General features: G+C 33.5%; 1 protein-coding gene across 2 annotated transcripts in view; it reads left to right on the top strand.

The window, feature by feature from the left end:
• The window catches only part of ABL2 (ABL proto-oncogene 2, non-receptor tyrosine kinase), a 106,217-nt gene that overhangs the window by 57,287 nt on the left and 33,162 nt on the right, over positions 1 to 15,768 (top strand). The window contains exon 1 of one of the 2 annotated variants that reach the window (XM_074308485.1): positions 11,992 to 12,355. The exons of the other annotated variant lie outside the window; for it this stretch is intronic. Within the exon in view, the coding sequence (XP_074164586.1) occupies positions 12,244 to 12,355 (112 nt within the window). The 5' untranslated portion in view covers positions 11,992 to 12,243. Of the gene's footprint in view, positions 1 to 11,991; positions 12,356 to 15,768 lie in introns of those variants that run through there. 2 annotated transcript variants of the gene reach the window in all.

Genomic DNA, 15,768 nt, shown 5'->3' with positions numbered 1-15,768 from the left:
TGATTTCCTTCACAGGCTAATTGTACACTATTTCAAAGTCCGATTCTTTTTGTACAGCAAAATTACTGTTTGGACATGTATACATGTATTTAACTTATACTTCAACATATTTAACATGTATTGGTCAACCAGCCATCTGGGGGAAGAGGTGGGGGGGAGGAGGGGAAAAGTTGGAACAAAAGGTTTTGCAAGGGTCAGTGCTGAAAAATTACCCATGCATATATCTTATAAACAAAAAAACTATTAAAAAAAAAAAGAAAGAAAGAAAGAAAAGAAAAGAAAAAGAAGGGGGGGGAGAAATTTTTTTTAAAGAAAATAAATAAATAATAAAACAAAATAAAATTCCATAAAACTTCTCTAAATTGTTGGCAGAGGTTAACTGCTGCTATTACTTGTCTCTCCAAAGATCCTATTGTTGCTATGTCATTTTCCTCAGATTATAAATTAAGCCACTAGTTCAGTGGATTTTATTGTGGGTGTTTTTCATTCCAACTATAAATTTAATAAATATTGGAAAATTATTTTATGCATAGACAAATTCAAATGTTCTAGATGATAATTCTTTTTTTGTTGATATTTCCTGTGTAGCTTCCAGTCATCTTTTTGTGTTTAGCTTGGAAGAATATATCATCATAGGATTGAATTGAGGTTTATTCTTAAACCATAAAAAAGAGGGAATTGGATTAGAAGACCTCTAAAGCCTTCTACTAGGTGGTACCATAGTGCATAGAGGAGTTAGGACGACTCATTTTTCTGAATTCAGATGTGGCCCCAGATATTTCCTAGCTGCGTGACCCTGGGCAAGTTATTCAACCCTGTTTACCTTAGTTTCCTCATCTGTAAAATGACTAGAGAAGGAAAAGGCAAACCACACCAGCATCTATCTCTGCCAAGAAAACCCAAATGGAATCATGTAGAGTTGGATACAACTGAAAACAATTGAACAAAAAGTGCCTTCAAGCTCTCTAGAACTTTGAACCTCTGGTTTCAGGTATTAAACAAGAATAGATTTTCTAGTGAAATTTTTATACAGAAATACTTTAAATAAATCAATAAAGGGAGATTTTTTTTTTTTTTTTTTTTTTTTTTTTTTTTTTTTTTTTTTTTTTTTTGTGCCCATTTGATTTTCAGTGGATGAAGGCCCCAGGATTGTTGTAATCAGTCACCTCACCTCCTAAAATACAGGGACATAGAATAAAAGATTTTATAAGTCTAGCTGTATGTTTTACTCCCACACTCTGTCCACTCATGCTGTGGGGGAGGGGAGAGGTTTCTATTACTTGGAGAAGTCAGCAGCTGCTGAGATCTGGATAGTGAATGGGGCTCCTTGTCTCTTAACTAAGCCAATGAGAAATGTCTTGGTTCAGCCAACAGGAAATAGCATTGCAGCCAGAACCTAAGTATAGGGAGGGTCTATGCACACATATACACCCACTCATGCAACTTTCTTAGAAACTTGTGTACTAGCCTGATCCAGGAATAAAACAAAGTGTGCCAGCTTCGGGGCCTGATCATCACAGGAAAGAACTATTGTCTCATTCAGCTTTAATAGAACACTCACAGGTAAATGAACAGGATTACAAAGAATTTCAGAATCACCATCACTCCTATAGAAATGTCATCTTGCAGACTTACCCTTGGGGAAAATGGAGGATTTATTTTACCTTCTCAGTTCTTTGAGGACAAATAAATCAAAGGGAAAGCCACAACTTTTATGTTGAAAGTTTAGTCAAGTAAGAAAAATAGCGTTAATTTTGTACAGGATCTAATTGCTGGCATTGTGCAGATTTTGGGAAAATTTTTTGTTGTGTGAAGTCTTTCACTATTTGATTACTCTTTGGAGAGCTAATGATTTTACACACACACACACACACATATATATACATATATATATTTACATATATATATATATATATATATATAATTCTGTTTTCTTTGACGGAACTGAATGGTGAGTAAAAACCCATCTCTCACTCCCTGAGTTTCTGGCTTGCCTTTAAAAGTCAGACTGATGTACTGGCAGCTGATCGGTTCACTCAGGACCCTGAGTGTCTTCACATTATCCTCAGAAAGGTAAGAGAAGAGGGAACTTCTCCCACTTTTTTGTTAATGGTTTAGGATTGGGTATTACTGTAAAGTGTTCTGGCACTTTCCTTCCTTTTCACCTTTGATCTCTGAGATCTTTATTTTGTTGGGAGATCATATGCTAGCAAAGACTTGTTTTTGTGGTGCTTTTTTGTTGCTGTATCATAATCTGTTCCAGATACTAGCTTCTATACCTACCTAGAGCAACCTTATAACAAAATTTGTAGTATGGTCTAATAAGCAGTGTGTTTGAGGGATCTGTCTTATTTTTACAGTGTGTAGACCCTCCTCCTTCCCCTTTTCCTTGCTTTGTAGAATATAGGCCCTTGGGGGCAGAGAGATTTCTTCATTTTTGTCTTTTTATCATCTGTACCTAACAGTGCTTTGCATTTTGCTGCTGTTATTCAATTGTTTTCAGTCATGTTTGACTCTTTGTGACCCCACTTGGGGTTTTCTTGGCAGAGGTGCTGGAGAGCTTTGCCATTTCTTTCTCCAGCTCATTTTATAGATGAGGAAACTGAGACAAATATGGTTAAGTGATTTGGCCAGGATCACATAGCTGGTATCTGAAGCCAAATTTGAATTCATGAATATAAGTCTTACTTTCTTCAAGCCTGGTACTCTACGATCCACTGAACTACTTACCTGCCCCCACTTTGCTTCTTGTTGTTAATAAACCATTAATAAGAGTGTCTTGAAATCTATTGTATAACTTTGGGTGAATCATTTCATATCTCTGGACCTGGCTTCTCCATTTATACATTGAGGCAGTGGAAATGAATGATGTGTAAGTGCCATTCCAGCCCTAATATTCTGTTTTTCTTTGCTTTTATTTAACACGAGAAGGCTAAGGAGTGATAGGACAGAGGATATAAATTGTTCTATTGAATAAATTGTTCTATTGAATCACTTGCTCAAAAAAAAAAAAGATTTATTCTTTTTTTTTTTAACATTTTTATTTAAAGTTTCGAATTCCAAATTCTCTCACTCCATTTTTCCTCCCCTTCTTCCTCCCTCCTTCCTGAGACAGTAAACAATCAGATATCAGTTACATGTGTGCAATTATATAAAATATTTCCATAGTCATTTTGTACAATAAGACAAATGAGGAAACAAGAGAAAGTAAAAAAAAAATTAGCATAGTTGAGTCTGTATTTAGCCAATATCAGCTCTTTTTCTTGAGGTGGATAGTATGCTTGGTCATTAGTCCTTTGGCATTGTCTTAGATGGTTGAGGTTGCTGAGAATAGCTAAGTCATTCAATGCACCATGTTGCTGTACTAGGTACAATGTTTTCCTGTTTGTTCTCACTTCATTCTGCTTCAGCTCATGTAAATTTTTTTAGGCTTTTCTGAAATCTTTTTGCTTGTCATTTCTTACAGCATATTATTCCATTACAATCATATACTGCAGCTTCTTTAGCCATTTCCCAATAGCAAATAGTATCATTTTTCCTTAGAATTATTAAGATTTTTAAGTGCTAGAATCCAAAATTTTTAAGTGCTAACCATAGAAGAATTGAACTCTTCTTCCTGTTTTCTAGTGGTAGAATTGCAGCTAATGAAATGGTGTATGCTAGATTTCCTTTTTTATCAGTCCTGTTGTTGTTAATTTTGAGACTTAATTTATTCTGTGAGAGGAAACATGAAATGATGGATAAAAAACAGAATTCTGATTAAAACAAGTTGTGTGACCTTGGACAGCCTGCACTTGTAGATAGAATTTTACCAAATGAGAGTTCCCTATACTAACAAAGTCACAGTTCTAATTCCTCTTTCTTCATAATATTTTAATGTATCATCTTCTATGACAGGTCCTTCTAGGCCCCCAATACATTGATTTCATTGCTAGTGGGAACTTTTAATGAGAAAACTCCTTCTAGTGCAGATTAACAAATAAAATTAAGGAGTTGTTTAGGTGCACTAAGGGATTAAGTGATTTGTTTAGGGTTATATAACCAGTGTATTAGAGTCTGACCTTGAGCCCAGTTCCCCTTGACTGGATATTATCTTGTGGGTTTTGTTTTTTGTTTTGTTTTTAGCACAGAGTAGGTCAGTATCAAATAAATTTGTATAGTTGAATCGTATTACTTATCCTGATATCATTCTTCACAGTCTTCATTCTTAGCAATATTTAGTCGTTATAAAACATTTGATAATGTTACTAAAGAGAATACCATCCCTCTCCTTTTATACTATATTTTCTAGCACATCTTAACCTAAGTTTTCTCCATTGCCAACAAAACTTATACTTTTAAATCCCACAATCCAGGCCTATTCCAAGTGACTAATAATATCTTTCTCCCCTTTGGTGAACTTTGTCTAATTTCTGGTGTGGGAGTTTTCTGCTTTTGACTTTTTCTTTTTCTGTTTTTTTTTTTTTTTTTTTTAAGCTGTGACTAAGTCATACAGTGATTTTAGTTTAAATATGGTGGCCTAATAACCTATCATTACCACAATTATCCCTTTTTCTACTTATTTATAAATGGAAAAGTAATTGTTGTCCATGTCTTGCTATCTTCAATTTATTCTTTATTGTGCAATTATTCAGTAGAAAATCTAGCTGCTGTTTCAGAACATCTATATTCTTTTGGGGGAAGTTGACCATCTGCCCACAAGCAAGTATAACACAGGGAATCCTGATCAGCTGTTACGTTTGCTAATCCATGTGTTCACCCTTAGATGGGAATTTATTCATGTTATATAGATTAAAATCTTGGGCATTATTCTGAGCTACTTTCATTAAGGAATATATTTAAAACTGTAATTGAGGGGATTCACTCCACTTCAATAAACATTTATTCCACTGTTGCTATTGTGCAAGGTACTTGCTTGTGCTGGGGAATAAAAAACAAAGTAGACCATGTCCTTAAGGAGCTTCCTCCATTTTAACTATTCTTTTGAGAGGATAATATTATGTTAATGCCAAAAAAAGAAAAAAAAACTGGCTAAAGGTGAGAAAAGTAGAGCTTTAATTGGCAGTTGAGAAACACTACACTTAGAGAGGCATCTGAGCTGAATATTGATTGAAGCTGAGGATTTTCTAAGGGAGATAGGAAGAAGGATTTCACTCAAGGAACGGAGGGGACAAGAGGAGACTGGTTGTAGCCTATGCAGAGGCACAGGGCAGGACAACTAGAATGTAGAGGCTAGAGCCAGATTTTGAAGGACTTTAAATACCAATCTGGAGAGTATTTTATCCTAAAAGCATTGGGAGCCACTGAAGCTCATTGTGTAAGGTAATGACAAGTTGATGCTTAGGGTTTAGGAACATTATTTTAGCAATTTAGTGAAGAATGGATTAGAGACAGGAGAAATTGGACTCAGGGAATGAGGTTAGGAAGGTGCAAGAAAATTATATACTTGTATTTTTGTCACAAACCCACCAGAAACAATTTTTATTAATTAGCCTAATGTAATCCAAGTCTTTATGGAGAGAAGACAAGGAGGTAAGGAGAGAACACTAATTCTGGGTAAAAAATCTCCAACAAGCCATTTCAAGTTCTAATTTGTAATATCAAAACAATCTATAGAATTACCCAATAAGATAAAGCATAGTTACAGTATTCAGGGTTATAGCCAATTTAAATTTTGCTTAATGTCAGAAGGATCCGAGTTCAAATGTGGCCTCAGACACTTTTAACACTTCCTAACTGCCAGACTCTGGGCAAATCATTTAACCCCAATTACTTTAGGGGGGGAAAAAAAAAAAGAAAATAGAAAAAAAAATTGCTTCATAAAGTCAGCTAGGTAGATCAGAGATATGGGTTTGGAGTTAGAAAGACCTGAATTCAAATTTTACCTCAGATACTTAAGTATTACACGACCCTGGGATTATAGTTGAATGAAGAATACTTATTTAACTTGCAACAAGCATACCCTTGGAGACTTATTTTCCTAAAACTGTTCAATCTCTCTTTGACAATATCTTTTTAAGAATCTTCCTTTCTAGCTGCACAGTAGTAGCAAGCAGGCATTTATATACTAGTGGACTGTATACAATGTCAGAATTGAAATAAAAATTTCATTAAAATCTTTTAAGAAAGGACAAGTCTCTTCTTTCCCAAATTAGGAATTAAGTCTAGATAGTTGAGGGCATTCCCAGAAGATTGATTTTTTTTCTTTCCATTTATATATTTGTATATTTCTGTTCAGAAACTATATGACTGAGATTTTCTATAAAGAATTATAATAGGTATTCCAGCAGTAATTTTCAAATCCCGAAATTCAACCTAAGAGAATATGGCCAAATTGATTGGAGCTAAGGTTGGATTTTAAGAGACATGAGATTAATTTAAAGGGGGAACTGGAGAAGAGAATAAGAACAAAATAGAGAAACGAATTTGAAATATGAAGGTATGGCTTTTACTATTTGTAGACAATATGATGGCTTATTCAAAGATTACAGAAATTGTGAAAAAAAATTGTAATAGTAAGTTTCAAAATACAGCCATAAAATTATCAGCCTTCCTATATATTACTTGCAAAATTGAGTAGCAGAGATAGAAAAATAAATTCTTGCATTGACCCTTACCCTGCTTTTCTTTTGATTTTTGGCTGTATTGATTTTGTACATGCAAAACTTTTTACATTTTATATTTGTATCATGAATAGCTGGAATCTTTGGGCTCTTCCAGGTGAATGTTATGTATTTTTTTTCCCCTTAGCTTTGTAGTCCTTTTGCACTTTGGCATATCACATGAAACTCATAGATTAATTTGGTATTTTTGTTATTTTTATCTTATTGGCTTGGCCTACTCTTTTTTTTTTTTTTTTAAGCTTTTTATTTACAAAATATATTCATGGGTAATTTTACAGCATTGACAATTGCCAAACCTTTTGTTCCAACTTTTCCCCTCCTTCCCCCCACCCCTTCCCCCAGATGGCAGGTTGACCAATACATGTTAAATATGTTAAAGTATAAGTTAAATACAATATATGTATATATATCTAAACAGTTATTTTGCTGTACAAAAAGAATCAGACTTTGAAATAGTGTGCAATTAGCCTGTGAAGGAAATAAAAAACGCAGGTGTGTCCTTTTTGTTCTATACTTTCTTCTTTTCTCCCTTTACATCAAGGGTTCAAATACAAAAGATTTGTATGTTTTTCAGGGGACCTATTTATTTGATTGGGCCAAAAAAAAAAAAAAAAAAAACACTGCATCACTATTTTTAGTAATCTTTTGGGTTTTTTTCTAAAAACAATGTTCTATATGCATTTAAAAACATTATTCTGAGGAGTCTGGAGGTTTCAGCTGACTGCCCAAGGGGTTGGTGACACATACAAAAAAGTTAAGAATTTCTTATGTATGCTCCACTTTAGTTAGTCATTCGTTCCAATGGATTTTAACAATGGAGATGACTCCCATATGTTTTCAGCCTCCTTTCCCTTGAGATTCAGTCCCATATCACCAGTTATCTTTTGAACAATTCAAGCTGAATCTCAGAGATATTTGAAACTAAGCATACCTAAAATCCTTGCCATCTTTCTCCTCAGTTGTCTTTTCTTCCAGTCCTATTTCTGTCCGAGGTATCACAATTCTCCTTGTATCTCAGGTTCAGCATTATCGTTGACTTCTTAACCATATCCCTCACCCCACGTAGCTAGTCAGTCGCCACATCTTGCCATTCCTGCCTTGTCAGGATCTTCCATCATGTCTTTTCTCTCTATTCATATGACTTATACCTTAGACTAGGTCCTCTTCATCGCCTCTCCTCTGGATTATTGCAAAACCCTGCTAATTGGTTTTCTTGCCTATCTCCTGTCTTTCCCCACTTCAACCTGTTTTATAAACTGCTCCTAAAGTAAGCACTTAATAAGTCCTTGTTGATTTATTAATTGAATTCAATGACTACTGTCAATTTCCTAGGACTAAGGTGAAATATGGTGCTCTTCTCTTGACAGGCATGTATTTATCTATGGTTGTAGAAAGAGACATGAGTTAGTAGATTTGTTTCTTTTGACCACTTTGTAAAAAGCAAAACAAAAACAGAACAGAACAACATTCTGTTGAGTGAGGAGAGAGAATTGTTAAGAAAATGATGACTTAAAAAAATTTTTTTTTTCAATGCAAAGAGAACACATCTAGGGTTAAGAAACTTAAACTTTCCTGTTAACTAAATTCTTCCCCAAAAACATTTTTTAAGTTGATGATGTTTCCCTGTCATCATCTTCTGTCAATTAGTGGCCTTATATTTGCTTCTTTTTTTTTCCATTTCATTTTATTTTTGTTACCTTTTAAGTTCTAAACTGTCTCTCCCTCCCCAACTCACCATTTGATATATACCTATATTTATGTTTCTCTCTATTTGCATATATGTATATACATGTGCATAATACATATATATATATACATAACAAACATGTATATAATTGTTCATATATAATACTCAAAATAGCTTAGTTGTTCACAGTTACTCTTTAAATAATATTTCTGTTACTGTATATAGTGTTCTCTTGATTCTGCTCATTTCACTCTTCATGCAAATCTTTCCATGTTTTTCTTTTTTTTTCCTTATTTTTTTTTTTAGGTTATAAAAAATGTACGTTCAATTTTCACATATTTCCATATGAATCATGTTGGGAGAGAAAGATCAGAATAAAAGGGAAAAACCACGAGAGAAAAAAAAGGAAGAAAACAAAGGTGAAAAGAGTATGCATTGATCCACATTCAGTCTCTAAAGGTCTCTCTCTGGATGCAGGTGGCATTTTTCACCCAAAATTTATCAGGATTGCCTTGGATCACTGAATTGAGAAGAATGGAGTCTATCATAGTTAATCATCACATAATCTTGTTGCTGTGTACAATCTTTTCATGATTCTGCTTGCTTCACTAAACATCAGTTCATGTAAATCTTTCCAGACTTTTCTAAAATCAGCCCATTCATCATTTCTTATACAATAGTAATATTACAATACTTTGATATATTATAACTTATTGAGTCAATTCTCCAGTTGATGGACATATATACTTATTTTACAATTCTTTGCTATCACAAAAAAAGCTGCTACAAACATTTTTGCACATCTTTCCCCTCCTTTATGATCTCTTTGGGGTGTAAACCCAGTGGAAACACTGCTGGAGCAAAGGGTATATAGTTTTATAGCCCTTTGGACATTGCCTTGGACATAGTTCCAAATTATTCACCAGAGTGGTTAGATCAGTTCACAACTCCATCAGCAATGCATTAATGTTCCTGTTTTCCCATATCCCCTCCAACGTTTATCATTTTTTCCTTTCATCTTAGCCAATTTGATAGATGTGAGGGTATCTCACAGTGAGTATCTCAGAGTAGTTCTTTAGAGCATCATTTATTTCATTTTGACTATAGATGGCTTTAATTTCTTCATCTGAAAATTGTTCATATCCTATGATCATTTATTAATTGGTAATGACTTATATTATAAACTTGACTCAGTTCTCTATATATTTTAGAAATGAGGCCTTTATCAGAAACACTGACTATAAATTGTTTTTTCAAAGCTTTCTGCTTTCTTCTTGGCTTCTAATCTTGGCTGAATTGGTTTTTGTTTATACAAGATCTTTTAAATTTAATAATGTAATCAGAATTTTCCATTTTGTATTTCATAGTGTTTTCTAGTTCTTATTTGGCCATAAATGCCTCCTTTCTCCAAAGATCTGATAGGTAAACTTGACCTTACTAAGATATGGGCTATGAAACATAGGCCTATGCTGAGTTTGTAACATACTGTTTTCCAATGTTCCTAGAAATTTTTGCCAAATAGTACTTCTGCTTTGTATGGCACTGAATAAGTAGACTAGATAAAATTTTCATTTCTATTATATTAGATTGGTCTAGTCATGAGAAATTGATGTTTTTCCAATTGTTTAGATCTGACTTTGTGTGAAGTGTTTTTGTAATTATGTTCATGTAGTTCCTCATATAGTACCTGTCTTGGCAGATAGACACCCAAATATCTTATTTTTATCTATGGTTATTTTAAATGGCTTTTCTCTTTCTATTTCTTGTTACTGAACATTGTTGATAAGATAGAAATGAAATGATTTATGTGAATTATTTTTTATCCTGCAACTTTGCTAAAATTATTAATTGTTTCTAGTAGTTTTTTTAGTTGGTTCTCTAAGTATATCATCATATCATCTGCAAAGAGCAATAATTTGATTTCCTCATTACCTAACTCTAATTCCTTTTATTTCTTTTTCTTCTCTTATTATTAAAGCTAACATTTCCAATACAATATTGAATAATAGTGGTGACAATGGGCATCCTTGGTTTACCCCTGATCTTATTGGGAATGCGTCTAGCTTCTCCCCATTACATATAATGTTTGCTGATGGTTTTAGGTAGATTTTGCTTATTATTTTAAGGAAAACTCCCATTTATCCTTATGCTTTCTAGTGTTTTTAATAGGAATATTTTATCAAAAGTTTTTTCTTCATCTATTGAGATTATCATGATTTTTGTTTTTGTTATTGATATGGTCATAGTATAGTATCGTATATTACTATAATCTCTTTGTTAATATTTTATTTAATTTTTTTTACATCAATATTCATTAGGGAGATTGGTCTGTAAGTTTCTTTCTGTTTTGGTTCTTGGTTTCAGTATCAGCACCATATTTATTTAATAAAAAGAAGTTGGCAGGACTCTGCCCTATTTTTCCAAATAGTTTGTATAGTATTGGAATTAGTTGTTCCTTGAATGTATGGTAGAAGTCACTTGTAAATCCATTTGGTCCTGGAGATTTTTTTTTTAATTTATTTATTTTTGCTGAGGCAATTGGGGTTAAGTGACTTGTCCAGGGTCACACAGCCAGGAAGTGTCTGAAACTGGATTTGAACTCCAGTCCTCCTAACTTCAGAGCCAGTCTCTATCCACTATGCCATTTAACTGTCCCTGGAGATTTTTTCTTAAGGAGTTCATTGATGGTTTGTTCAATTTTTGTTTCTAAAATGAGGTTATAAGTATTTTATTTTCTCTTCTGAGCAATGTATAATTCTGTAAATATTCATCTATTTCGGTTAGATTGTTGATTTGTTGGCATATCATTGGGCAAAATAGTTTCTAATTATTGGTTTAGTTTCTTTTTCATTGGTAAGTTCCCCCTTTTCTTTTGTGATGCTGGTATTTTGGTTTTCTTCTTTTCTTTTTCTAATTAAATTAACAAAAGGTGTGTCTGTTTTGTTGTTTGTTTTTTTTTCTTCCATAAATCAACTCTTAGTTTTATTCATTCAATAGTTTTCTTTCAATCTCCTTTGATTTTCCAAATTTCCAATTTGGTATTTAATTGAGGGTTGTAATTTGTTGTTTTTCTAACTTTTTTAGTCGCATGCCCAATTTATTTATCTTATCTTTCTCTATTTTATTCATGTAAGCACCTACAGATATTAAATTCCCCTAAGAATTGCTTTGGCTGCATCCCATAAGTTTTGGTATATTGTCTCATTTTTGTCATTCTCTTGGATGAAATTAATAAATTGTTTCTATGATTTGATATTTGACCCACTCATTCTTTAGAGTTAGATTATTTAATTTCCAATTACTTTAATTGAATGAAGTATAAACCCAGAATATTAGGTAGGTTTCTTACCTTTTTAACAGTACTAATAGTTTCCTGATTCTTGTATAAATGAATCAGATCTTAACTATTCTTTTCACTTTTTGCTTGTGGTTTCATGAACAAATTTTTATCATGTAAAAGATGAATCTTGTTGAGCAATTTCTCTTATTATTATTATTTTTTTTAATGTATGTAGTGTTTATTGTAAACATGCTTTCTCCAAGGAAACCTTACTTTCCCCTACTCTCCTTCCCCAATCTCATGCCTCTGGAATGAAACCCACGTTCAATATGCTGATCATAACATGTCTAACAGTAAACTGTTAGTCATATGTATGTGTATAAATATAGCCTTTAAACTCAGAACTCTTGAAGTCATCTCCATCCTGACTCAATTTCCAGATAATCAACTGGTTTGGCACTGGATATTTATTTTTTTTAAGGTCACTCCACCCATTTGGGAAATTTTAAGTATTTCTCTTTTCATTGGTTCTCCCTGGCTTTTGGAGTGTGTGAATAACTGCTGCAAAGAATGTGGTCTTGCTAGTCAGGAAGTGGGATTTTCAGGCTTCCTCTTGTACTCAGAAGCTTGGCTTTTGTGCTTTTGAACAGAGTATGATCCTTGGGACGGTCCTGTTACCTTCTAGTAGTTATGCCAGAGAACAAGACAAGTTGTTTTGCTGCCTATACAATGAAGCTTCTGAAACTGATTTACCCAACTTGAGAGGTATACTCCAGGATAAGAGTGGGCATGAGGTTGGGGAGGAAGAGGAAAGGTAGACTGGGTTGGTGGCCATTCTGACAGTGTCTCAGAATGAAATGCTGTTTTGAACAATTTGCACTATGATATTTTCTTTTGATTTAATGGGAACCTTTTCTGAAGTTCTTCTGACTTTGTTTCTGGTATTTTATAAAATTAAAATAGATAGCATTTTTAGGTAATAGTTCAGATAGGAAATTTGCATAATAAGAGACAGGCTAAAAGGCACATTGTCTTTTAGGGATTCTTTGTTATATATCATTTCTCAAGAGATGACTAAACAGAGACTAAAAGAATATATGGTGAAGGAAAGCACTTTTAGAGCATAGATTCTATGGGTTATTCAAACTTGATAGAATAAATGTCAGTAATTGAGACTTTTAAAAATTATATATCTAAATTAAAAGTCTTAAAATTTGTTTTTCTAATTCTTTCATGGAAGTATAGTAGAGGATGATGATTAAATTAACCATAACTGTTGCTGTATCACTAATTGGCAAAAGAGATTTTAAAGATTTATTAAAATAAAAATTTATATTTGAATTTGAGTTTTATTTTGTAATAATCTTAATGTTGAAAAAAAATTCCTTAACAAGTGTTTCTTTAAGAATATGTTTTATCTTCATTTTCTTTTTTGTATTCCTGGAGTGTAGCAGTAGAAGAACTCAAAAAATAAGTTTCTTTCTTTCTTTCCTTCCTTCCTTCCTTCTTTCTTTCCTTCTTTCCTTTTCTCCTTCTCTCCTTTCCTTCTTTCTTTCCTTCTCTCCTTTCCTTCTCTTTCCTTCCTTCCTTTCTTCTCCTTTCTTCCCCTTCTTTCCTTCCTTTCTCTCTCTTTATCTCTTTTTTTTTCTTTCTTTGCATTCTTTCTCTTTCTGCCCTTTATTTTTAGCTGTGTAATAATGTGTTGACAAAACTTGTCTTCCATTTGCTATAGGTGAAAGAACAAGAACAAAATCTGATTTGTAATTCACTGTGAAATCTAACTTCTATTTTAAACACAATCAATGATAGAAAAAAAATTATATAAGACAAAAATGATGTAATCTAACCATTTATTTCTGAACAGGATACATTTAAACCAACCAATGTCTGTGGTTTTTATTTTTTTGTTTTTAAGTTCTCTAGGAAGTGACTTAGACATATGATGACTTTTGGTTTCTTTTCCTACCTAATTGCTTCAGTTCTTTATTTCTTATTTAAATAGCTTCTTATTTTCCAATTTTTCCTAATTCTGTTTATTTGAGGAGCAGACCCCAGAGTTAAGAGAAAAAGCCCTAGATTTAGAGTCAACTGACTTCAATCTTGTTCCTGCTCCAGACGGAAATGACCTTTAGACAAACCATAACTTCTTTGGACCTCAATTTTTCCTGAGATCCCTTCCAACTTTAAGCCTGTTATTTAATGTGTACAATTTAAGAAGTACTTTTTATGTTCATTTTAAAATTTCTCCCAATTTTAGAATCTTATTTCCTAATAGTTCAGTGTTAGGAGAAGTAAGATGATTTATGAATGGATTTCCTATGCAGACTGGCTATATGGGAAAGAGACCATGAATTATTTGAAAACAAAGGGGGGAGGGAAAAGAGGGAAGTAAATAGGAAGACCTTTCTGTTTAGTCAAACCATCCCTCTTCTCAACAGAACCCCCCCTCCCCTCAATCATAGGTGAAGGAGAAGAATGTTATTTAAAATTAGGTTTTACAAATAGAATATCTTTAAAAACTTGTGACCCTTTTTACAGTAAATATTTTGTGCTGAGAAATAGTTTATATGCTGTATTTGTTGCTAATTATAATTCATTGCAAAAAATAAAGTGACATTTTGGAATTAGAAGCCTAGGATCATAAGATTTAGAAATAGAAGTAATTTTAACAGTAATCTTTTCAGTGCATTTTATAGCTGAAAGAATAGGAAGAAAGAGATTAAATAATTTGTTTAAGGTCACATAAATACTAGTAAAGCAAAAAGGAAATTCATGTTTCTCATTGTGTCATAACTCAATACTATTTTACATAAATCTTCTTTAAAAGACACATTTTATTGATACCTTCTGTTTTCATACCATACTCATTTCAATCCCTCCTTGGAGACAAGGGAAAACAAACAAAAATATCTGATGATGACTGCTTCTGACAGTATATACTATATTGTCCCAGGAGTTCTGTACTTCTGTCTTAAGCCCAGAGATAAATTTCTGTTGGGTTTTTTTTTCAATTACTTATTTTGATTTATTTTTAGTAACTTTTTTCATTTACATCATTGTCATTGCGATTATTCTTTGGGTTTTGTTTATTTCACTTTTATAAAGATCTTCCCATGTTGCTCTGAATGCCTTATATTCATCATTTTTTGGTGCTGTAATATTCCATTGACTACACAGTTGTTTGCCAAGTCTTATCAAATCTACTTCTATGATAGCTCTGTCTCCTCTGATTCTCTGAGACATCATAAAACTATTGTAGGACTGAAAGTCCTCAGGAATCATTGGATTCTCTGAAGCATCATAAGACTGTTGCGGGACTTCAAAACCTGTAGGGATCATTGGATTCCCTAACATACAAAAAGACTGTTGCGGGACTTCAAAAACTTGTGGGGATCATTGGATTCCCTGACACGTGAAGCAATGGACAATAGATTGGTTTTGGACTATCTCTTGGTTGCTGAAGAAGGCGTGTATGTGTGACTGATGTTTACATACCCTCCTCCTTCTAGGACTTCTGGAAATCTCTTACAAAACCGTGTTGATTTATATTGTTTGTTATATCACTACTTACATGTACAATTCATGTTTGTTACATCACATCGAGCCTGCACTGACTGTGGGGAGAGTCATCACTAATAGCCTCTGCGTTATTGCTATGTGCTTGTGTAATAACTCCCATGCTGATGGATTTGTGCCTACTTGTCTCTAATAAGACCCTTCAACCCAGAAACCTGCTAGCAATCCCCACTTCTCTTTGGTGCTTCTCATCTCCCTTCCTGAGATGTCAGGGAGGGCATGATTATCTCCTTTTTAGTGCTTTCATCTCCCCTCCTGAAAAGTGGGGGGGGTGATCATCTCCTTTTTGGGGTTTTCACCTCCCTGAAAAGTCAGGGATGGCGCGACCTCCTGTGGTCTAAAACAAAAGAAAGCGGGAGATGTAAAGGGCTAGAACTGAGCAATGCACTTGGATAATGAAGCACGTGAGACTAATTGCCAATTGGATGGTTCCCTATTAACTTGTTTGAAGGTTGACCCTCCCCAGCTGTTCTGTGCTGACTTGATTGGTGGGACATGGCATCACATGGCATCATTTTAGTTTAGTTTAAATCGCTTCATTAACTCATCTTCTCCTTCTTTACTTGAATTTTTTCAGCATGACCTTTTTACTTGCTAGCTCC

This window comes from Sminthopsis crassicaudata, chromosome 4 (genome assembly GCF_048593235.1).
Source record: "Sminthopsis crassicaudata isolate SCR6 chromosome 4, ASM4859323v1, whole genome shotgun sequence".
Lineage (NCBI taxonomy): Eukaryota > Metazoa > Chordata > Mammalia > Dasyuromorphia > Dasyuridae > Sminthopsis > Sminthopsis crassicaudata.
This window is presented reverse-complemented; position numbering and strand designations above follow the sequence as displayed.